We start from the raw sequence: 23806 nt of genomic DNA, 5'->3' as shown, positions 1-23806 counted from the left end.
CACGTACCCCTAGATCTCTTTGTTCTGTAACTTTCCCCAACGCCCTACCATTAACTGAGTAAGTCCTGCCCTGGTTCAATCTACCAAAATGCATCACCTCGCATTTGTCTAAATTAAACTCCATCTGCCATTCGTCAGCCCACTGGCCCAATTGATCAAGATCCCGTTGCAATTGGAGATATCTTTCTTCACTGTCCACTATGCCACCAATCTTGGTGTCACCTGCAAACTTACTAACCATGCCCTCTATATTCTCATCTAAATCATTAATATAAATGACAAATAACAGTGGGCCCAGCACTGATCCCTGGTCACTGGCCTCCAGTTTGAAAAACAACTCTCTACAACCACCCTCTGGCTTCTGTCAAGAAGCCAATTTTGTATTCATTTAGATACCTCACCCTGGATCCCGTGAGATTTAACTTTATGCAACAACCTACCATGCGGTACCTTGTCAAAGGCCTTGCTAAAGTCCATGTAGCCAACATCAACTGCACTGCCCTCATCTACCTTCTTGGTTACCCCTTCAAAAAACTCAATTAAATTTGTGAGACTCTCTTAGTTGCTGTAGAATTTCATCCTCCAACACATTAGGTGGGGCCTGCCCTCCTTTTACTGTGGTCAGTAACTGATTCTGTGGAGGAGTTTTGGTCTAACTTTTCACTTCTGTCATGGTGATGGTCGTTAAGGGGTTACTGGGTCTCGAGCCATTGGCTATTCTAGCCGGGTCAGAGTCACTTATCATAGACACCGCCAAAACAAGATCTCTCTGAGTGGGGCCTTGAGCCGTGGTACCAGTGCGCCAGTTCGTTAAGGATCGCGTAAAGGGGAGGACGAATCTTAGACAATCGACCAATCAAGAGGAGTCCTTACCTCCAGGAGGGTCACGACGTAGATTCAATATCCTGGATTAATTCCAATAGGCCTTTAGCAATCCTGCTTCCTGTTACAGGAAGGATGTAAATAAGGTTGAAAGAGTGCAGAGAAGGTTCACAAAGATGTTGCCGGGACTTGAGAAGCTGAGTTACAGAGAGAGGTTGAATAGGTTGGGACTTTATTCCCTGGAGCGTAGAAGATTGAGGGGAGATTTGATAGAGGTGTATAAGATTTTGATGGGTATAGATAGAGTGAATGCAAGCAGGCTTTTTCCGCTGAGGCTAGGGGAGAAAAAAACCAGAGGGCATGGGCTAAGGGTGAAAGGAGAAAAGTTTAAAGGGAATATTAGAGGGGGCTTCTTCACAGAGAGTGGTGGGAGTGTGGAATGAGCTGCAGGATAAAGTGGTAAATGCGGGGTCACTTTTAACATTTAAGAAAAACTTGGACGGGTTCATGGATGAGAGGGGTGTGGAGGGATATGGTCCAAGTGCAGGTCAGTGGGACTAGGCAAAAAATGGTTCGGCACAGACAAGAAGGGCCAAAAGGCCTGTTTCTGAGCTGTAATTTTCTATGGTTCTATGGTTCTATGGTTCATGATGCCAGAAATTGTAGGGTCCATTCATTCCTTTGAATAGATGAAGACGGCACTGGTACGATGTTGAAATGAATTTCTTTTATTGAACAGAGCTTAAAATTAAATAATTTCAAAAGTGAAAAGAAAGAGAAAAGCTGGAGAAAGACTGTCTTTTTCTGCCAGCCCCGTACTGATCACACACTGAATTCAAAAGCAAAGCTGAACTGCCAACACAGAGCTGAAACTACAATATTCGTCATTCGATATCCTGTGATTGAAATCGTTTTGCACATGCTGTCTCCAACTTCGAGAAACAGGCCTTGCAGATGTTGTTTATGAATAAACTTGTTTAGCTTATGAAAAGCCTATTTTGCTTGCATTGTACCCTTCAAAAATGCAGTCAATTTCTAGCTAATCCAGCATGCCTTCTGAGTTTTAAAATGTAGGCAAGTGTGAGTTAATTTTTTAAGCTTAGCAGAGTTAGTTACATAGGCAGAAACATCTCAAATGAAGTCTTTACATAAATGAAGCAAACCATACACAGGATCCTTCAACAAAACCCCTTTGTTACTTGGTATCAAAATGATATAAAACAAGAAAGCAGTTTGACAACATTTTGTATGAACAAATCAAGCATCGTGCCTTTTTGGCTGAATATGTCCAATAATTGTTTATTAGCCAGCAAAATTCCTCATTGTGGAGATGAACAAGAATAGGTTCAATTCTGAGCCCAAAATGCTTCAGACCAATCTCCTCTCTACACCACAAACTGTTTGAGAGACTCATCCTGCATCCATTGGATCCGTTTGGAGATGAAAAACCAATAGCCAGAGCAGGGAAATCCTACATGAGCTAGCGTTGAGATCTCACCAGAAGGTGAGACAGGGCTAATACCGACACATGCTTCATTCATTTATCCACTGCATGTGACACAGTCATCAGTTTCTGGCACAGAAATGATTTCATATAGCCAAAGTTACAAGATTCAGCTGATAAGCAACAGATTGGCTAACAGACAAAGCCGATGGCATGGACAGAAAAAGGCTTACTTCGATAAGAACATAAGAACTAGGAACAGGAGTAGGCCACCTGGCCCCTCGAGCCTGCTCCGCCATTCGACAAGATCATGGCTGATCTTTTTGTGGACTCAGCTCCACTTACCCACCCGCTCACCATAACTCTTAATTCCTTTACAGTTCAAAAATTTAACTATCCTTGCCTTAAAAACATTCAATGAGGTAGCCTCAACTGCTTCACTGGGCAGGGAATTCCACAGATTCATAACCCTTTGTGTGATGAAGTTCCTCCTCAACTCAGTCCTAAATCTGCTTCCCCTTATTTTGAGGCTATGCCCCCTCGTTCTAGTTTCACCCGCCAGTGGAAACAACCTCCCTGCTTCTATCTTATCTATTCCCTTCATAATCTTATATGTTTCTATAAAATCTCCCCTCATTCTTCTGAATTCCAATGAGTATAGCCCCAGTCTACTCAGTCTCTCCTCATAAGCCAACCCTCTCAACTCCAGTGCCAGTATATCCTTTCTCAAGTAAGGAGACCAAAACTGTACACAGTACTCCAGGTGTGGCCTCACCAGCACCTTATCCAGCTGCAACATAACATCGCTGTTTTTAAACTCCATTCCTCTAACAATAAAGGACAAAATTCCATTTGCCTTCTTAATTACCTGCTGCACCTGCAAACCAACTCCTTGAGATTCCTGCACAAGGACACCCAGGTCCCTCTGCACAGCAGCATGCTGCAATTTTTTACCATTTAAATAATAGTCCATTTTGCTGTTATTCCCACCAAAATGGATGACCTCACATTTACCAACATTGTACTCCATCTGCCAGACCCTCGTCCACTCACTTAGACTATCTATATCCCTTTGCAGACTTTCATCCTCTGCACACTTTGCTCTGCCACTCATCTTAGTGTCATCTGCGAATTTTGACACACTACACTTGGTCCCCAACTCCAAATCGTCTATGTAAATCATAAACAATTGCGGTCCCAACACTGATCCCTGAGGCACACCACTAGTCACTGATCACCAACCAGAAAAACAGCAATTTATCCCCACTCTTTGCTTTCTGTTAGTTAACCAACCCTCTCTCTCTGGAAGCTACTGTTTGGGTCTGTCAGTAGACAGGTCTCTCTCTCTCTCTCTCTGGAAGCTACTGTTTGGGTCTGTCAGTAGACAAGTCTCTCTCTCTCTCTCCCTCTGGAGGCTGCTGTTTGGGTCTGTCAGTAGACAGGTCTCTCTCTCTCTCTCTCTCTGGAGGCTGCTGTTTGGGTCTGTCAGTAGACAGGTCTCTCTCACCCAGTCTCTCTCTGCTTCCTAATGAATCAATAGAATCACACTTGGAGTGGAACACCTTCTCCTCACACAAATGCCAAAATAGCAAATAGTTGGGGTCTAATCTAACTTCATAATATACCTTTCTGATCTGGTATCCTAACACGCCTCAGGCTATTGCCAGCATACCCACCCAGTGTGGAACAATCTCCCCAATCTCAGGGTGTTGGGTCTGGGGGTTCTCAACACGTTTTGCACAGCTATTACTGGCTGTCTGCGATCTGCTAAAGTGCATTATCTAAATCTGCTCCATTATTGGTCCAATCAGCATAAGGAGGCAAGTTAAATCAAGAGTTAAGTGGACAAAGCAGATCTGCGACCTTCATCTTCTCTTCCACAGAGAACCAGCAACAAAGACACCCAAGTCAAGGTGCAACTTCCGAGATAGTGTCCAGCCCTCAGACACTAATCCCAGTGGCTTCCATTTTGTTGATTGGTTAACTCATCTATAGGTGAAAACATATGAGTGGTCTAATGACCCTGAGGAATCCTTCCCATGGTGCCTTAGCCATGTCTTAATCAGCTCAGGACTGGTATCAACCACTGTAAAGTCTTAATGGGGAACTGGGGATGCAGCCAAGCAGATCCTGTTGATTGTGACAGTGGAGAGGCACTTCAATATTGAACATTCTCCGCGAATGCCCTCTACTTTCAGAGCTACGCAGCCCTGAAGATCAGAAGATCTCCAACTCTCAAGCTCCCCTGACACTCCTAATGTACCTCCAAGTAAATATTGGGACAAATATGTTTATAGTTTTGTCTCAATGTTGAATTATTTTCAAGGAAACCTTTACTGAAACAGGATTGGAACCATGGCACTGAGTACAATAAAGCCAGTCGGAAAGATAGAAATGTTATCTTGTTATGAGACAGCAAAATCCACCTCTGGGCATTTCCAAATTTCAGCCTTAAGGCAACAGTGAAACTATTGATCCAAAATAAAATCAGACTGTCATTGCTACACAAGGTGAGGTGTTGGCCCTTCCTACAACCCAATAACGGCAGGCTGCTTACAGCATGATAACTAACTTATAGCTTCCATTACAGTCCTGAGACTGCCCATCAAATCATTCCAAACCCAGCCCTAATCTCTCAGGAATATCTTTACAGATGCAGCATAGAAAACATTCTTTCTGGTTGTATCACAGCTTGGTATGGCTCCTGCTCTTCCTAAGACTCCAAGAAACTACAAAAGGTTGTGAATGTAGCCCAGTCCATCACTCAAACCAGCCTCCCATCCATTGACTCTGACTACACTTCCTGCTGCCTCGGAAAAGCAGCCAGCATAATTAAGGACCCCACGCACCCCGGACATTCTCTCTTCCACCTTCTTCCGTCGGGAAAAGTATACAAAAATCTGAGGTCACGTACCAAACGACTCAAGAACAGCTTCTTCCCTGCTGCTGCCATCAGACTTTTCAATGGACTACCTCGCATTAAGTTGATCTTTCTCTACACTTTAGCTATGACTGTAAACACTACATTCTGCACTTTCTCCTTTATTTCTCTATGAGCTTGGTCTGTATAGTGCACAAGAAACAATACTTTTCACTATGTTAATACATGTGATAATAAATCAAATCAAATCAAAATTCATTCTCAAATATTGAGGAATTCCTGATGAATTTTGCGACTGTACATTGGAACAAAGCTGAGTGTTGTGTTCCAACTAAAACCTCTGGCACTCATTCAAGAAGACACCCTGAAACTCTGTCCATCCCACATGCAAATAACAAAGCAGAGACTTTATGATTCCCCGAATCGATATAACACTTGCACGTGGGTTATTTGAAACTCATCATCAGGACTCATGCCGACAGAGGCTTCGTCAGAATTGTCATCAATAATCCGGGGGTGTACTCCTCTCAGAGTGGCACTCAGCATTGGAGACTGCTGGGGGTTAGGACACCTTGAGAGATGGTGCGTTTCAAACCAGGGGACCAATGGGCAAGGGCCTGTAAAGGCAAAGAGTAGAAATGCAGTACTTGGCGGAAAGTCCAGAGTTAAAGGAACAGGCATATAACCATCATTGTGAGTCCTGAGTGGTGCTGCAGCCGTGGTGTCAGAGTAAAGGACATCACAGAGAGGATGTAGAATATTCTGCAGGGGGAAGTGAATGAGCCTAAAGTTGTTGTACATTGATATAGTCGACATAGAGATAACAGATACATGGGTCTGTCCTACAGTCAGATTTTCAGGAGCTAGGGTGAAGATTAAAAAGTAAGACCTTGAGGGTTGTAATTCCTGGATGATTCCCCGTGCCATATGCTAGTGAGAGTAGGAATGAAAAGATAGAAAGGATCAATGTGTGGCTTCTCATTCCTACTCTACTAGCATGTGACACACGGAGTCATCCAGAGATTACAACCATCGAGGTCATAATAGTTAGGAGAAGACTAAGGAGAGCAAAGACAGGTATACAATTCATGTATGTAAATACACAGAGTGTGGTGAATAAAGTTAGTGAGTTACAAGCACAAATATCCATGGGAATATGATGTAGTGGCAATAAAGAAAACATAGAATTATAGAATAGAATCCCTACAGTGGAGAAGAAGCCACTTGGCCCATCGAACCTGCACCGAATCTCTGACAGAACATCTTTCCCAGACCCTGTCCCCCACCCTATCCCTGTAACCCCACACCTTTACAATGGGTAAAGCACAATTTAGAATCATAGAATCCCTACAATGCAGAAGGAAGCCCTTCAGCCCATCAAGTCTGCACTGACCACAATCCCACCCAGGCCCTATTCCCGTAACCCCACATATTTATCCTGCTAATCTCAGGACACTAATGGGCAATTTATCATGGCCAATCCACCTAACCCGTACATCTTTGGACTGTGGGAGGAAATCAGAGCACCCGGAGGAAACCCACGCAGGCACGGGGAGAACGTGTGGACTCCACACACAGAGTCACCCAAGCCAGGAATCGAACCTGGGTCCCTGGTGCTGTGAGACAGCAGTGCTAACCACTGTGCCACCGTGCTGCCAATTTAGCATGGCTTATCTGCCTCAAATGGATGAAAAATGTGAGGACTGGGCACTTGAGGAAAAAAATCTGCAAGATATTCAAGAACCTTCGGGTGGGAATATTATTATTTAATTACCCAAATATCCATTTGGATAACGTCAGAGTCTAGGAAAGGGAGGGAGGGATTTCTGAAATGTGTTCAGGAGAACCCCCTTGATCAGTTCAACTAGAAAGAAAGGATTGCTGGATCTGGGAATGGGCAATGAAGTGGATCAAGTGGGCCAAATGGCTGTGGGAGAACACTAGGTAAGAGTGATCATTGTATCATGAGGTTTAAATTAATAATGGAGAGGAGCAAGGAAGAACCTAATGTAGAATGTCAAAGTTGGAAGAGGGCAAAGTTCATAGGAATGAGAGGGATCTAGCCAGAATAGAAAGGAACTAAAGATTGACAGGAAAAAAGTGTAACAGAACAACAGGTGATCTTTCAGGAGGGGTTGTTTCAGTTGCAGACTAATATATTCCAACACGAGGGTAAGGGATGAGAATCAATAACTGGGTTCCTTGGATGACAAGGGCATTGAGAATATAATGAGATTTAAAAAAAGAGGGGGCACAGTACTAGTCAGGTGAATTCTTCACGTGAGAACCAGGCCAGATAGAACAAAGTGAGAGGGAAGGAGAAGAGGAAAATCAAACTAGCAAACAGAGTCTGAGAGCAGAATGACAGTCAACATAAACAGGACCAAAAACCTTCCACCAACATGCAAATAGTAAGCAGCTTGTAAGAGCTAGGGTGGGTCTGATTGGGGACAAAGAGGGTGTTAAATGCTTAGAAGCGAGGCTGGAACACTTAGCGAGTAATTTATATCAGTGTTTGCTAAGGAAGAGGTTGTTGGTAAGGTATTGGAAGAAGTGGAGATGGCTTCACTCTAATGGATAGAGTGAAAATTGATGGAAAGGTTGACAATGCTTAGAGCAGATGTGTCGCCTGGTCCCAATCGCTCACATCCCAGGTTACTAAAGGGAGTGAAAGTGGAGAGAGTAGAAGGTCCTTCCAGAATTTTCAAATATGGAGGAGCTCCTAGAGGATTGAAGAGTGGCAAATGCTACTTGAGGAATGGTGTAAGAACCTTCCTTCCAGCTTCAGTCTGCTTAGTTTAACATCAGAGGTGGATCCGTTTTAAGAAACAATCATTGGGTAAAAATGAACAGGCTCTTGGGGAAGTTTGAGTTGATTAAAGATAGACAGCATGTTTATGGAAAATGAAGATCACCCTGACCCAGGTTGATTATTTTGATGAAGTAACGGGAAAGGTGGATGAAGGGAATGTGTTGGAGGTTGCCTGTATAGATTTTGAGGAAGTGTTTGACAAGGTAAAAAGCTGGTGGACAAAATTGAAGCTGGTGGAGTAGGAAGGTCAATGTCCCACTATAATAAAACCATTAAAAATCATTGAGGCCTGGTTACTGCACATCCTATGGTTCAGTGGTTGCTAACCTTTTCCATGATGTGGAACTCCAGATCATCATTAAAGAGAACCCAGGACATGCTGTCACATTAAATATGGAGCTGCATCATATGTGAGGTTGGAGTGGCTGTATCAGTCTCCCATTTCTATTGTTACATAGAAACATAGAAAACTACAGCACAAAACAGGCCCTTCAGCCCCACAAGTTGCGCCGAACATATCCCTACCTTTTAGACCTACCTATAACCCTCCATCCTATTAAGTCCCATGTACTCATCCAGGAGTCTCTTAAAAGACCCTATTGAGTTTGCCTCCACCACCACGGACAGCAGCGTTAATCTATGTTAATCCATGTCGACTGTTCATTTCCTGCTCCATTTAATTAGCTTCATTTAATTATCATTTTTGCTTGTGCAAAAGGCAATCTTTTCAGACCAATTTTCAAGCTAAAAGTCACGGAGTTGACTTTCTACATCAATGGGGACAAAGTAGAAATGGTCGAAAGCTTCACATTTTTAGGTGTCCAGATCACCAACAACCCGTCCTGGCCCCCTATCACCGTCAGCTATGTCAGCTACGACTCTCACCAACCTTTACAGATGCAGCATAGAAAACATTCTTTCTGGTTGTATCACAGCTTGGTATGGCGCCTGCTCTGCCCAAGACCGCAAGAAACTACAAGAGGTCATGAATGTAGCCCAATCCATCACACAAACCAGCCTCCCATCCATTGACTCTGTCTACACTGCCCGCTGCCTTGGAAAAGCAGCCAGCATAATCAAGGACCCCACGCACCCCGGACATACTCTCTTCCATCTTCTTCCATCGGGAAAAAGGTACAAAAATCTGAGATCACGTACCAACCGACTCAAGAACAGCTTCTTCTCTGCTGCCATCAGACTTTTAAATGCACCTACCTCGCATTAAGTTGATCTTTCTCTACACCCTAGCGATGACTGTAACACTACATTCTGCACTCTCTCCTTTCCTTCTCTATGAAAGTGAGGTGGGGTGCCAGAAGGTTTGGAGACAGGCGCTAAGGGGTCAGGTGCTGGAAGGCTGTGAGGTGTCACGAGTGGGTTGACATTACTGGCGAGCTATACAAAGCATAACTGTATGTTAATACATGTGACAATAATAAATCAAATCAAATTTACACAGTTGTGTTTTAGACGGGTTGACATATCTGCTTGATCTGGGCTCAGTAACATTCACAAAAAAATCACGATAAAATAAAGCTAAAATAAACAACAGCAAATAATTCATTATATTCATGTTTTACACTATCATCACTTTAATAATTTGAATAAACAGGAACAGCACTTAATAGAAATGTTAGAAACATTCAATTGTCAGTATTTATTGTCAGTGTTATATATACATTTACACTAAAATCAAATCACTAACACCTCTGAGAGTGTCGTTCCTGAACATTTTGGGTTTTAATCCCTGAAAAATGAGGTGACTTTTACACGAGGAATTTGAAAACTTACAGGAGCAATCTTACCAAAAATATTTCCAGGGCGTAATCTTACCAGCTTGTCGTGCTGGTCAATTGGTGCAGTGAGCCGGTAAGATTGAGTGCAAGGCCAAAGGTCAGATGTGCATCCAATGCGAACCTGATTTTCGCTGCTCACAATTGTACCAGCCCTGTTTTACCAGCGAGATCGGCTTTGCACCCTTCATTAGTGAGTACTGGACGGCATCACCCAAACTCACTTACACTTACCCTCGTGCCAGGTGTCCTCTCATTGGTGAGAACCACAGATGCGATGGCATCGCCAGGGGTTCAGAGTCCATTGAAGCCCCTGAGTATCGATGGTATGGCTGGGCAGTGCCCACCAGGCCCTTGGCACTGCCCACCATGTACCCTGGCACTGCCCACTGGTCACCGTAAATGTATGGTTTGAGTGGGGCTGGGGCTATGACAGAGGGGGAGGCAAAGAGGGAGCTCTGCAAAGAAGGGAGGCAAGGGGAGGGGGGATCTCTGCAGGTGGGTAATGGTGCTGGGGGTATCCTGCATCGTGGTAGTCTGCTGTGTGCTACACAACCTGGTGCAGCAGCAGAGGAGGAGGGTGACTAGACAGATGGCCCTGAGGAGGAGAGGGGCCATGAGAATGTGGAGAAGGAGAAGGAGCTGAGGGATGGAGGACATGTGGTGACCAGGATTCGGCAGGGCAGGGCAGCGAGGGAAGCCCTCATCACCACAACGTTCTCCAACTAAGAGGTGTGTGGTCCACCAACACCTCCAACATCCACCCCTCCCCCTGGAAGTCTGCAACTTACCACCACCACCCCACCCCCCCACCACCCGCTCCTCCCTGGTGCCCCCCACTCTTGTCCATGCCCTGCCATGGGTCCCATTGACATCACACGAGGGTGATGGGCCTAGGTTGGCCATGTTAGTGAGTTACTGGTCCAGGCAGGAGGGTGATGATGACTCCTAATGCAGCACACTAGCACACTGTGATGCTGTCCTGGTGCCACACAAGTCTGAAGCCTATCTGTTTTCCAACTGCACACTGGCATCTGGGTCCATGTCTGAGTGAGTGTTGGGTGCACCACCATCCAGTGTAATGCCTCAGGGATGGGCTGACGGGTTGGGGGGTTGTCCCAGGATCAGGCAGATGCAGGGGATTCCATGCCATGCCATGTGACACTGTGGGCCTACAGGGCACCCACTGCCGCGACAGCTTGAGGTGAGTGCTTGGAATCCGGTGTCAGTAAGGCATTGGGAAATGGAGATCATATGGGGATCAGTGGGCTGAAGGGCCTCTCCCGTCTAGAATGATGCTCTGAGCCCCTCAGGGTACAGTCAGGCTATGACCATCCCTCTGGGAGGCGAAACATCCTCCCCACTAGATTCAGGGCTCTCTCCCTCTCCCACTCCTGGTGGTTTTGGGCCATCTTCTCCTGTGGGGACAGAAGTGGGGGTTGAAAGCCTGATGACTGGAGGGACGCGGGGTTTTGGGGTGTTGGGGGTGGGTCGGTTGGGACCATGCCTCGGCCGGCAGGGGGCTGTGAGGTGGGGTGCCACAAGGCTTGGAGGCAGGTGCTAAGGGGTGAGGTGCTGGAAGGCTGTGAGGTGTCATGAGTGGGTTGACATTACTGGAGCGGCAGATGGGAGCAGTGCCAGGAAGGAATGGACGCTCACCTTTGCTACTCGAATGAGGTCATTTAGTTTCTCCTTGCACTGGCGGCGGGTCCTCCGAGCCAGTACACACACACACACTGACTGCCACCACCTCCCAGGCCTCGCTGCCAGCCCAGCCCCTGGAAGTCATGGCGGTGGCACCGGGGTGGAGAACAGAATGTCCCTCCTCAGTTTTCTTTGGCAGCTGGGATATTTGTGCCAGCATCGGGGGTGGGGCGGGGAGCGGCAGGGGGAGGGAAATTTGCCAGGAAGCCAGCTTCAGAGTGCTTGGGCGCCAATGCATAGGGCACCCCGATCTGCACCTCCTCACACCCACTCCTCCCCACCATGGACATCGAACTCTCATCCATGTGGCGGCATCGTCTCCCTCCACACTAGCATATGTTGCCAGCATTGGGGCATCAGGACCCTCCTGATGGGTTCCCTGGCGGACGGCCTATGCCCCACCCCATTCTGCACGCCCACCACCACCCCCCCCCCACACACACCCCCTGCACCTTCACCAGCATAGCCCCCACCCCCACTGCACAGCCTCCACCCCTCCCCTCCCCTCAACACACAGCTGGGGCAGCAGCAGGTGTGAGTGTCCATCGTGCCCTGTAATCAGTCCTGTCTGTCGTGCCTTGTAGAGTCCCCCCCTGCACAAGCCCCATGTCATTGTGCATATTTGCCCCTGCATCATTGCCCCCCCACCCCGGTCATACCCCATCCCACTTTTCAGCCAACCCCCTAACCGCCTGGGGGCTCCAATTTCCCCAGCGTGGCCATGGTGTCCGGCCACCGCTGATGGACACCTGCGGTGATTCCCACTGGTGTGGCCAATCACAACATTAGGGACGGCACGGTGGCACAGTGTTTAGCACACTGCCTCACAGCGCCAGGGACCTGGGTTCGATTCCCAGCTTGGGTCACTGTCTGTGTGGAGTTTGCATGTTCTCCCCGTGTCTGCGTGGGTTTCCTCAGGGTGCTCCCTCAGGGTTTCCTCCCACACTTCAAAGACATGCGGGTTAGGTTGATTGGCTGTGCTAAATTGACCCTTGGGTCAGGAGGATTAGCAGAATAAATGGGGGTTATGGGAATAAGGCTTGGGTGGGATGGTGGTCGGTACAGATTCGATGGGCCAAATGGCCTCCTTCTGCACTTAGGGATTCTATGATTAATATTTAAATGGGCTTTGGTGATCCCACTGGCAAAACAGGGCCAGGAGCTCTTGTGTGTGCGCCAAATTGGCCATGAATCTGATTCCTGGTTTCACACATGATCTTACCGGCTCACTGCACTGGCAAGATCGCAATCTACATCTTTTTAGGCCAAGAATGGTGGGGTTGGGGTTTAAATCAGTTGATTTCAGTATACATGGTAGCAAGTGTGAATTTTTTGCACTGTGAATTTTGGTTACGTTTATTCCCCCATGAAATGATTCTCCACAATATTCACGTCTGTTACAGCGATCACTCGACACCTATCACCAGGAATAAATATCTGTCAGACTCTGTCTGCACCAGTTAGTTTCATGTAAAGCAGTAATGAGCAGATAGAGACAAGAGCTCCGTCTGCTTTGCCCCAAATATTCCTTCCGGCATTAAGATGTCATTGTTTGATTTCCCACAGCGGACATTCTGTGTGATTCCTGTCTCGTGCTGAATTAGGGCAGGACCACTTTGTGAGCCCATTGGGAAAATTTGACCTGAGCTGCTGGGTGAATGTATTCCATCGTCTGTATTTAATTAGTCATTTGCTGCTGGAGTGAAGGACCCCAGGGTAAAACTCAATGCCATTAAAAAAGCAGTCGCCATTAGTATCCTCCATCAGAGCACTCCACCCTGAGCACACTCTCTCCCCGCACAGCCCCGGCTCTCCCCAGACACTCAACAACAATCATCCCCATCAAACTCTTCCCCTTCACTATCCCCCTCACACTCTCCCCAATCGCTTCCCTTCACTCTCTCACCCCCCCCCCCATACCCCACATTCACTCACTTTCTCCCCTTCACTCTCCCCCTCACTCTCTCCACCCTCACCTAGCCCGCACATTTTTTAGACTGTGGGAAGAAACCGGAGCACCCGGAGGAAACCCATGCAGACACAGGGAGAATGTGCAAACTCCGCACAGACAGTGAGCCAAGCCGGGAATCAAACCCGGGTACCGGTGCTGTGAGACAGCAGTGCTAACCACTGTGCCACCGTGCTGTTCATGGGGGCGATTCTCCCATCCCACCACACTAATATTCTAGCGCAGTGTGGTGGGAGAATCCCGCGTCCGGGCATGCGCAGGATTCGCACATGCGTTCCCTCCGAGCGCGCACCTCCCGGCGCTATCAGATCCGCGCTGGAAACCAGTGGGAAGACAGGTAAGTTATTTAAATCTTTATTTAAATCTAATTTTAATGTGATTAACAGGCCTGGGACTGAATTCTCCAGGCCTGCTATCCTGTCCCACCCCGCCAGAGGATTTCACTCCAGCAGGGTTAAGAGTAGCTCCTCACTTTTGGGGAGCTAGCGGCCTGATCCTGCTGGAGTGAAGGGGAGCAATCGGAGGCCCACAGGGAGCCAGGCGGTGGGGATAGGGGTACCCCCGAGACATGGGTACCCTAGCAGTGACAGCACATGTCCCCTGGCACTGCCCATCGGGCATGGGGCAGTGACAAGGGAGGTGGAGATTTTTGGGAGCGTGGCCTATTGGGGGAGTGGCCTAGCGGGCTGATGAGGCGGGGCCTAGGGGCAATCGGGGGGGTGGACGATCCCCCTGCGACTCTGCATTTCGATCAATCAGGGCAGGAGGGAGGCCAGTGATTGGGGTGGGCTGCAGGGGAGGGGGGGTGGTCAGCCAGGGGTGGTGGTAGGGGGGTCTTCCTGCAGGGGGCCTGCACTGCGGAGGGGTGGGGAGGATTGGCACTGCAGTGGGGGGCAGGTGATTGAGGCAGTCTGGGATGGGGGGGCCTGGGAGTGGTTGAGGGGGCCACGATCAAGCTGTGGGATATGGGGGGGCCGCACTGCGAGGGTCCCGGGCAGCCCAGCGATCGAGCTGTGGGGGATGGAGGGGGCCACACTGCGGGGGTCCCGGGCAGGCCAGCGATCGAGCTGGCCAGCAAACAGGAAGCTGACAGTTCGGGGCCACTGCGCATGCGCAGAGTTCCGCTGGTTTCAGCCTCCCGGGTGGGAAGCACCCTGAAATCTAATGAGATTCACACTGGAGGCCTCTGCATTGCACAGAGTGCGGGAGATTCTAGTGTGAACTCCCACTGAAAAAACCAGCGTGAATTATTCCACTATTCCCGCGAATTCAGCATTTAGAATTTTTTGGAAGAATTCCACCCCATGTGTTTGTAAAGCTCCTTTCAGACAGGGATCTTATCCACTCTGGAGTTGAAATTCAGATGGGCGCAGATAGCTGAAGGTAGGATTTAGTGTCGTTTCTTCAGGATAAGAGATGCGCATCAGTTAGTGTAGACAGCCTCGGTAATTCCTATAGTCGGAGGACCTGTTTCCTCTGGAAATAGAAAAGGTGCAGGCAGGCTCATTGTAATCCACCTTTTAGAAGCTTGACCAACTTAGATTTGCAGCTGTCAGGTGACCTATGGCAGCCACCTTTAAGATCAATAGTATCTTTTTTAATGAGGGTGTTTAGGTTTTAAAAGAAATTATAATGTCCTCATGTCTGCTCAGCACGATGCTACCTTGTCCTAAATTCCCTCTTACCTTTTAGTATAACCTTCACATCTTCCGCTTCCTTTGTGAAGACATGCTAAGTACTAATTAAATATTTTAGTCATGAAGATTTCATTTGCGTCCTGAAGAGCCTCATCTGTTCCGAGCTAACCTTGTTATGTTTCTAAAGTGTTTTAGGGTTCAGTTTATTGTTGCCTGCCAATCTTATCTTGCAGGTTCTCTTTGCCTCCCTCAGTAACTTGTTCAATTCCCTTAAGAAGCTTCCATAATCTTCCTGTTATTAACTGAATTATGCTGCTGACCTTTCGTGGTTGCTGCCTCTTTCTGTTTTCTTTCCTTTGACATCCCGGGTGCATTAACTTTGGATGCTTCACTTTCCCTTCAAAGCAATGAGGTTACTTTGTAACTGAAATATCTTCCTCTGTTACTGCTTTATCCACCAAATGCTTTCTCCAAACATCCTGCCCTGAATCACTCAAAATAGCTCTTCCCAGTGGTTTAGTATTGCCAAGGATTATTTGATTTATTTATTAGTCACAAGTAAGGCTTACATTAACACTGCAATGAAGTTGCTGTGAAATTCCCCTAGTCGCCACACTCCAGCGCCTGTTCGCGTCAATGCACCTAACCAGCACAGTCTTTCAGACTGTGGGAGGAAACCGGAGCACCCGGAGGAAACGCACGGAGACATGGGGAGAATGTGCAAACTCCACACAGACAATGATCCAAGCCGGGAATCGAACCCGGGTCCCTGGCACTGTGAGGCTGAGTTAAAACGATAACATCTCAGAATCAGAGGTGGCTTGGAGTCACAGTATTCTCTAACTAGTTCAGTCAATTCTTGAAAGAGCCTAGTATTGGGTGCCTCAGGGAAAGTTAAACTCCGAATGAAAGCAAATGCTAAAACCCCACAGGCAGTCAGGAGAATTACTCATTGCTTTTTGTCTGCCTGAAAAGGTAACACATGTGTTCCACATGTTGGGTGCGCTCCTCAATCATCAGTGTTACTTGCCACTTTTCAGCCCAAGCCTGACTTGCCCAGGATTTGCTGAAAACAACCTTGGACTGCTACATTATGCAAGTCATTTCTAATGGAACTACAAGTATTGCCAGAAGCATTGATGAAGCAGCTGAAGATGGTTGGGCCGAGGACACTACCCTGAGGAATTCCTGCAGAGATGTCCTGGAGCTGAGATGACTGACCTTCAACCACCACAACCATCTTCCTTTGTGCCAGATCTGACTCCAACCAACGGAGATATTCCCCTGATTCCCTTTGATTCCCACTCTGGTTTGCTAGTTTTCTTAATGTCACACTTAGTCACATTTAACCATATGAAATAGGATCTGTTAATATGTCGACTTGTACATTTCCATCGACTTCCAATCATCTTCAATTTCCTTGCCTAGAGAGAATCAATCCCCCTTTGCCTTCAGTGATTCTGCCTCCAATGCTTCCTGAGTCAGAAAGCGCTGAAGTCACACAAGCCTCTGAAGAGAAGAAACTTTTCCTCGTCTCTGTCTGAAAAGCGTGACCCATAATTTTAAAGGGGTGTCCTCCAGTTTTGGACTTGCCCACAAGAGGAAACTTCCTTTTCACATCCACCTTGTCAAGACTATTCAGGATCTTGTAGACTTCAAATAAGTCACCCCTCACTCTTCAAAATTCCAGTGGAAACACACCCCATCTGTCCAATCTTTCCTTGTAAGACAACCCATTCATTCCAGCTATCAATCTAATAAACCGTCTCTGAACTGCTTCCAACACAATTGATTCCTTCCTGAATTGAGGAGGCTAAAACTGTACACAGTATTCCAGATGTGGTGTCACCACTGCTCTGTAAACTAAAGCATAACATCCTTTTATGTTCAATTCCTCTTGCAATGAAGGGGAGCATTCCATTAGCATTCCTATTCACTGTTCCTGAATGAAATGTTGTGTCCCTGAGGCACGAGAACACTTAGAACCCTCACGGAATTCTGCAAGTATTTTCAGTTTAAGTAATGTTCTGCTTTTTATTCTTCCTGTCAAAGTGACCAGTTTCACATTTTCCCACCTTATAATCCATCTGCCAGATTTTTGCCCACTTACTCAACCTCTCTGTATCCATCTGAAAACTCCCTGGGTGTGATCTTCCAAAGAAATTCGAAGGATTAGGGTTAGGGTGATCTTACCAGCCATTCACGCCACGCTCCCACTGCAGTGAGGTTGGAGAAATTTTGGAGTTAACCGCACCTGTTTTTTTGGCGCACCCCGTACTGCAATCTTTTGACACTTAGTACAATGAAAGAGTCTCAATGCCATTCTCGTTGGCATGGACCCTCCGGGCATGTGACTCACCCATAGGGCCCTATTTTACCATTTTGATCGAAGTGCTGGTTGAATTTGAATCTGGGAGTGTTTCAGATCCAACTTTTAGACCCGTTCTCAGCCCCCCCGCCCCCCCATACACACACTGCCTGCAAAAATATCAGCGATTCTGAAACACGCTGCAGAAACCTGTGGGTGGGGCTTAACGTGCCTGAAATCCTGCAGCTCCAATCGATGCCTCCAGCTGCGCATGCGCAGAAAAAAATGATAGAATGCGGCTCTCCTGCCACATCGCTCCCGGGCCGGATAATGCCTCTCCCTGGCCCTCACAGACATTGCCCCACCCCCACAACATTACTGACCTCCTTATCCCCTCACCCCCTCTGCCACCCAGACCAATCACGGGCCCTTCCCCCCCCACCGATCAGAGGCAGAGTAGCAACAGACCCCCCCTTTCCCCCTCACTGATCACAGGCAGACTGGCATTGGCCCCCCTTCCCCTTCACTGATCACAGGCAGAGTGGCAGCGGACCCCCTTTCCCCCTCACCGATCACAGGCAGAGTGGCAGCGGACCCCCTTTCCCCCTCACTGATCAGAGGCAGACTGGCATTGGCCCCCCTTCCCCCTCACTGATCACAGGCAGAGTGGCAGCGGACCCCTCCTTTCCCCCTCACTGATCACAGGCAGAGTGACAGCGGACCCCCTTTCCCCCTCACCGATCACAGGCAGAGTGGCAGCGGACCCCCTTTCCCCCTCACTGATCACAGGCAGAGTGGCAGCGGACCCCTCCTTTCCCCCTCACTGATCACAGGCAGAGTGACAGCGGACCCCCTTTCCCCCTCACCGATCACAGGCAGAGTGGCAGCGGACCCCCTTTCCCCCTCACTGATCACAGGCAGAGTGGCAGCGGACGCCCCTTCCCCCTCACTGATCACAGGCAGAGTGGCAGTGGACCCCCTTTCCCCCTCACCGATCACAGGCAGAGTGGCAGCGGACCCCCTTTCCCCCTCACCGATCACAGGCAGAGTGGCAGCGGACCCCCTTTCCCCCTCACTGATCACAGGCAGAGTGGCAGCGGACCCCCCCTTCCCCCTCACTGATCACAGGCAGAGTGGCAGCGGACGCCCCTTCCCCCTCACTGATCACAGGCAGAGTGGCAGTGGACCCCCTTTCCCCCTCACCGATCACAGGCAGAGTGGCAGCGGACCCCCTTTCCCCCTCACCGATCACAGGCAGAGTGGCAGCGGACCCCCTTTCCCCCTCACTGATCACAGGCAGAGTGGCAGCGGACCCCCCCTTCCCCCTCACTGATCACAGGCAGAGTGGCAGCGGACCCCCCTTCCCCCTCACTGATCACAGGCAGAGTGGCAGCGGACCCCCCTTCCCCCTCACTGATCACAGGCAGAGTGGCAGCGGACCCCCTTTCCCCCTCACCGATCACAGGCAGAGTGGCAGCGGACCCCCTTTCCCCCTCACTGATCACAGGCAGAGTGGCAGTGGACCCCCTTTCCCCCTCACCGATCTCAAGCAGAGTGGCAGCGGACCCCCCTTCCCCCTCACTGATCACAGGCAGAGTGGCAGCGGACGCCCCTTCCCCCTCACTGATCACAGGCAGAGTGGCAGTGGACCCCCTTTCCCCCTCACCGATCACAGGCAGAGTGGCAGCGGACCCCCTTTCCCCCTCACCGATCACAGGCAGAGTGGCAGCGGACCCCCTTTCCCCCTCACTGATCACAGGCAGAGTGGCAGCGGACCCCCCCTTCCCCCTCACTGATCACAGGCAGAGTGGCAGCGGACCCCCCTTCCCCCTCACTGATCACAGGCAGAGTGGCAGCGGACCCCCCTTCCCCCTCACCGATCACAGGCAGAGTGGCAGCGGACCCCCTTTCCCCCTCACCGATCACAGGCAGAGTGGCAGCGGACCCCCTTTCCCCCTCACCGATCACAGGCAGAAAGCCGTCTGATGCTTGGCACCTACCTCCTCACTTACTGGAGCGCCTGAATCGAACTTTTGTAGAGCATGTCTGTTTCGTGCTGAATCTGGATAGACGAATACGGTGGTAAAGGGGGAAGTGCCGATAAGGTTGGGCGTACAGCCCAGTAATTTAAATCCATGCAAATGCATTTGAATGGTTGCTGCGCCTGTTTCGGTCTCGGTCCCGATCGCAGCCATTTTTGGGCTTTGGTAAAGGGGGAACCGGCGTGGAGGTGGGCGCGGATCACGCTACTCGCCTCACGCCCGACTTTACCAAGTTTTCGCACCTGAAAACGGACGCAACTTGATGGTAAAATCGGGCCCATAGTGTCCACAACTATATGGCGTTAACAAATGGGAGCTGCATACGTGCACTAACAATGGACTCACAGTCAGTCACGCCTGGAAGATGGCACCACAAAGAGCATCACCAAGGTTCACGGAGAGAGAGCCGGGCCATCTGCTGGATGCCATCAAGGAGAGGAGGGTCAGATTCTTCCCCCGGGACAGGTGACGACCAGGTTTTGGGCCGGCAATGAGGCCTGGGAGATGATGACGGTCAGTGCCCGTGCAATGCCAGTGCTGAAACTGAATGACCTCATTCAGGCGGCAAAGGTGAGCATCCATCCTGTCCTGGCAGTTGCACCTTGAATGTCAATCCACTCCCTAACAGCCCGTAACCTTCCAGCACCCAACCCCCGGCACCTTCCTCAAACCCCACTGACATCCCTGTCACAACCCCTGCCGACCGGGGCACAGTCCTGACATACCCATTCAATCGACCCCACCTCCTACATCCTGCGTCCTTCCAATCTTTCAATCTCCCCCTGCTGCCCTCACAGAAGAAGATGGCCCATAATCGGCGGGAGCAAGAGTAGACCGGAGGTGGGGTTCCTGAGCTGCGTCTCCTCACTCCCTTTGTGGAGCTGTTGAGAGTGGATGTGGACGGTTCAGCTGGGAAGTAAGGAGGCACAAAACCTTCATTTACATGACCTATCTCAGGTAAGTTGCAATCATGCCCAGATATTTGTCCCTCCATTTTACTTAACCACGTGTCCCTTGTTGCAGGAAACAACCCTGATGAGGCCGGCCCATTTGGGGTCATCACCCAACCCTGCTGCTCCCGCTGCATTGCCCGACTAAATCTCCCACAACACCTCGGTGGAAGGAACCGAGGAAACCTCCAAGGAAAGCACGTACCAATCAACACAGACATCAATCGTACCATCCACCAGCTCTGATACAGTCGCTTCGGTGGGATAGGTTAGTGGTGAGGCTTCGGGGTCTCTGGTGCGCACGATACAGCCGTTGATTCACCTCGGGTGGAGGCTGAAACATCCGAGGCTTCGGGCACATGGTCGGGTGGGATCTGAACCTCTTTCCTAGTTCTACTATGTCATTGGTGCCTCTGCCTCTCACTGCAAGTTCCTCCCCAGCCCAGAGCAGGTGTCCTGAACCCTGGCATTGGGCAGTCAACACAGTCGTCTTGACTCTCGTTTCTTGCAATAGTGAACCATGTCAATGTCCCTCACTATACCGTCCCCTGCTACGACTACACTCTTATCTGCTTCCCTCACTTGAATGGCTTCCTGTACCATGGTGCCATGGTCAGTCAGCTCATCCACCCTGCAGCACCCATTCTCATCCACACAATCTGAATGAATCTCAAACCTGTTGGACAATTTCAGAGGCTGACACTCCTTCACTCCTGCCCTCTGGATCCCCTTCAAACCTCAGTATAGTCACACTCTCCTGTCCCTGACCACTGTCCAAACTAGAAGACTATATCCTAAGGGGTGTGACTGCTTCTGAAAATAAACGTCCAGGTAACTCTCCCTCTCTGATGTGTTGCAGTGTCTGTCCCTCAGCCTCCACTTTGAACCAAAGTTCTTCAAGCTGCAAATGCTTTCTGAAGACCTGTTTCCCCCTGGGTCATAGTGTTATCCAGGAGAACCCACATACTACAGCATTGACACATCATCTGCCATCTGAATGTGAATAATTAGTTAATTTAATCATTCACTTATCTATTGTACTTTTTTACATGTTTTATTAATTTCACCATCAAGTTGTGTGCTGCTTTAAACCTTAGGGATAGAGTGGAACTTAGCCACTCACCAGATTCTCTGATTTGATTTGATTTATTATTGTCACATGCGTTAGTATACAGTGAAAAGTATTGTTTCTTGCGTGCTATACAAAGCATACTGTTCATAGAGAAGGAAAGGAGAGAATGCAGAATGTAGTGTTACAGTCATAGCTACCCACTAATTCCAGGGACAGTAGCAGGTGGGGAGTTTGACTGGGGCGGTACACCTGTCACACCGTAACACAGGTGTCCTAAGGCGAGCTCAGGGAGGACAGAAACCTCCCGTGGAGCAGAAGGGCAAAAGCTGGCTTGATCTTGATTTTCAGTACGAATACAGACCGTGAAAGCGGGGCTTCATGATCCTTCTGACCTTTTGGGTTTTAAGCAGGAGGTGTCAGAAAAGTCATAGCTAGGGTGCAGAGAAAGATCAACTTAATACGAGGTAGGTCCATTCAAAGGTCTGATGGCAGCAGGGAAGAAGCTGTTCTTGAGTCACTTGGTACGTGACCTCAGACTTTTGTATCTTTTTTCCGACGGAAGAAGGTGTGTGGGGGTCCTTGATTATGCTGGCTGCTTTTCTGAGGCAGCAGGAAGTGTCAATGGATGGGAGGCTGGTTTGCATGATGGACTGGGTTACGTATACAGCCCTTTGTAGGTTTTTGCAGTCTTGGACAGAGCAGGAGCCATACCAAGCTGTGATAATTCTGGAAAGGATGCTTTCTATGGTGCATCTGTAAAAGTTGGTGAGAGTCGTAGTGGACATGCCAAGTTTCCTTAGCCTCCTGAGAAAGTAGAGGTGTTGGTGGGCTTTCTTAACTATAGTGTCGGCACGGGGGGGGACCAGGACAGGTTGTTGGTGATCTAGACACCTAGGCTTTGTTTGTGCACCTGAATTCTCATGAAGTTTTATGACTCTTGAAAGGAAGTTAAAATAAACACAAGGTAGAAAAAAACTGCTGTTGCCTCGTAACAGGGGTCCAAAGAAAGGGACCCACAAAGAAAGAAAAAAATATAAAAGTGGTTTCAGTTCAGTTGAGACCAGGAGCCAGGAGAAGCTGAACACAGCAGAGGGAACTACAGGAAGCAAATTTCCCCAAAGAATAGAAATGTCCCAAAACCAAGGACTGGGACCAACGGGAAAGTCTCAAAAAGACTTTCTAGTTAAAGGAAAAGAAGAGGAATCTGGAAAAAGTCCTGTTAAGTGAGATGAAGAGTGAGGAGCAGAGAAAGCTCCAAGGTTAAAGAGTGAAATCTGCAGGAAACAGATTTGATTTGAAAGCAGCCAGGGATCCAAGCAGACAGCAAGAGGGCTGCTAACTCTGGAACAGGGGCCTGGGAAGAAGAAGGATTGTGTTGGCGACCAATTAGCTGAGTGTGTGGAAGGAAAATCCTAGAGGCACATCCTCATGGAGGATGTTCAAACACAGTTTGGTGAGACCAGTTCGCTCAGTGTGACAAGCATCTGGAGAGTTGATGAGAGATCCATACCACTTGCTTTGGGGTGGTGTCTGTCACTTTGTATCAGGGTGTGGTGGTTCCGATCACATTGTGCCTATTGGTTTACATGGACTGCATGCATACTGAAAAAATGAGAATATAAAATAGATTTGATAACTTGTGTTAGCTTTATGAATCTGTATATATCTGTAAAGTTATAGTTGGGCTGAAAAGTAAAGTAAAATTTATTAGTCACAAATTTGTTTATTAGTCACAAGTAGGCTTACATTAACACTGCAGTGAAGTTACTGTGAAAATCCCCTAGTTGCCACACTCCGGTGCCTGTTCAGGTACACGGAGGGAGAATTTAGCATGGCCAATCCACCTAACGTGCACATCTTTGGACTGTGGGAGGAAACCGGAGCACCCGGAGGAAACCCACGCAGACACTGGGAGAATGTGCAAACTCCACACATTCAGTGACCCAAACCGGGAATCGAACCCGGGTCCCTGGCGCTGTAAGGCAGCAATGCTAAACACTGTGCCACCGCATAGGAGTTACACTTAATCTTTTCCTGTTTAATAAATATTTTATTCTTTTGTTAAAAGTTCATCAACTGACTCCTGTGACTCTGCTCAGTCGCTACCCTCTATGTTTCTGAACAAAAAATAAAAGTTAGGACCGATCAAGCCAGGTTCCACCCTGGGATCCAACTTGTCTGGTCGTAACATCAGCTGGGATCAGAACAGTTAACATGAACATAAGAACTAGGAGTAGGCCACCTGGCCCCTTGAGCCTGCTCCACCATTCAATAAGGTCATGGCTGACCATGGTATCATTGTGCATGAATCACAAAAAGTTGGTTTGCAGGTGCAGCAGGTAATTAAGAAGGCAAATGGAATGTTGTCCTTC

The 23806-nt window shown here is 48.6% G+C and overlaps 1 protein-coding gene across 1 annotated transcript in view; it reads left to right on the top strand.

The window, feature by feature from the left end:
• The first annotated feature begins 8051 nt into the window (after positions 1 to 8051).
• LOC144500261 (corticotropin-releasing factor receptor 1-like) overlaps positions 8052 to 23806 on the top strand; it is a 180919-nt gene continuing 165164 nt past the window's right edge. Inside the window, exons 1-3 of the mRNA XM_078222937.1 lie at positions 8052 to 8162; positions 9906 to 10078; positions 19760 to 19982. Coding sequence (XP_078079063.1) covers positions 8052 to 8162; positions 9906 to 10078; positions 19760 to 19982 — 507 coding nt within the window. The remainder of the gene's footprint in view (positions 8163 to 9905; positions 10079 to 19759; positions 19983 to 23806) is intronic.

Source organism: Mustelus asterias, chromosome 11 (genome assembly GCF_964213995.1).
Source record: "Mustelus asterias chromosome 11, sMusAst1.hap1.1, whole genome shotgun sequence".
Classification (NCBI taxonomy): domain Eukaryota; kingdom Metazoa; phylum Chordata; class Chondrichthyes; order Carcharhiniformes; family Triakidae; genus Mustelus; species Mustelus asterias.
The sequence above is the reverse complement of the archived record's forward strand: the minus strand, read 5'-3'. Positions and strand labels throughout refer to the sequence as shown.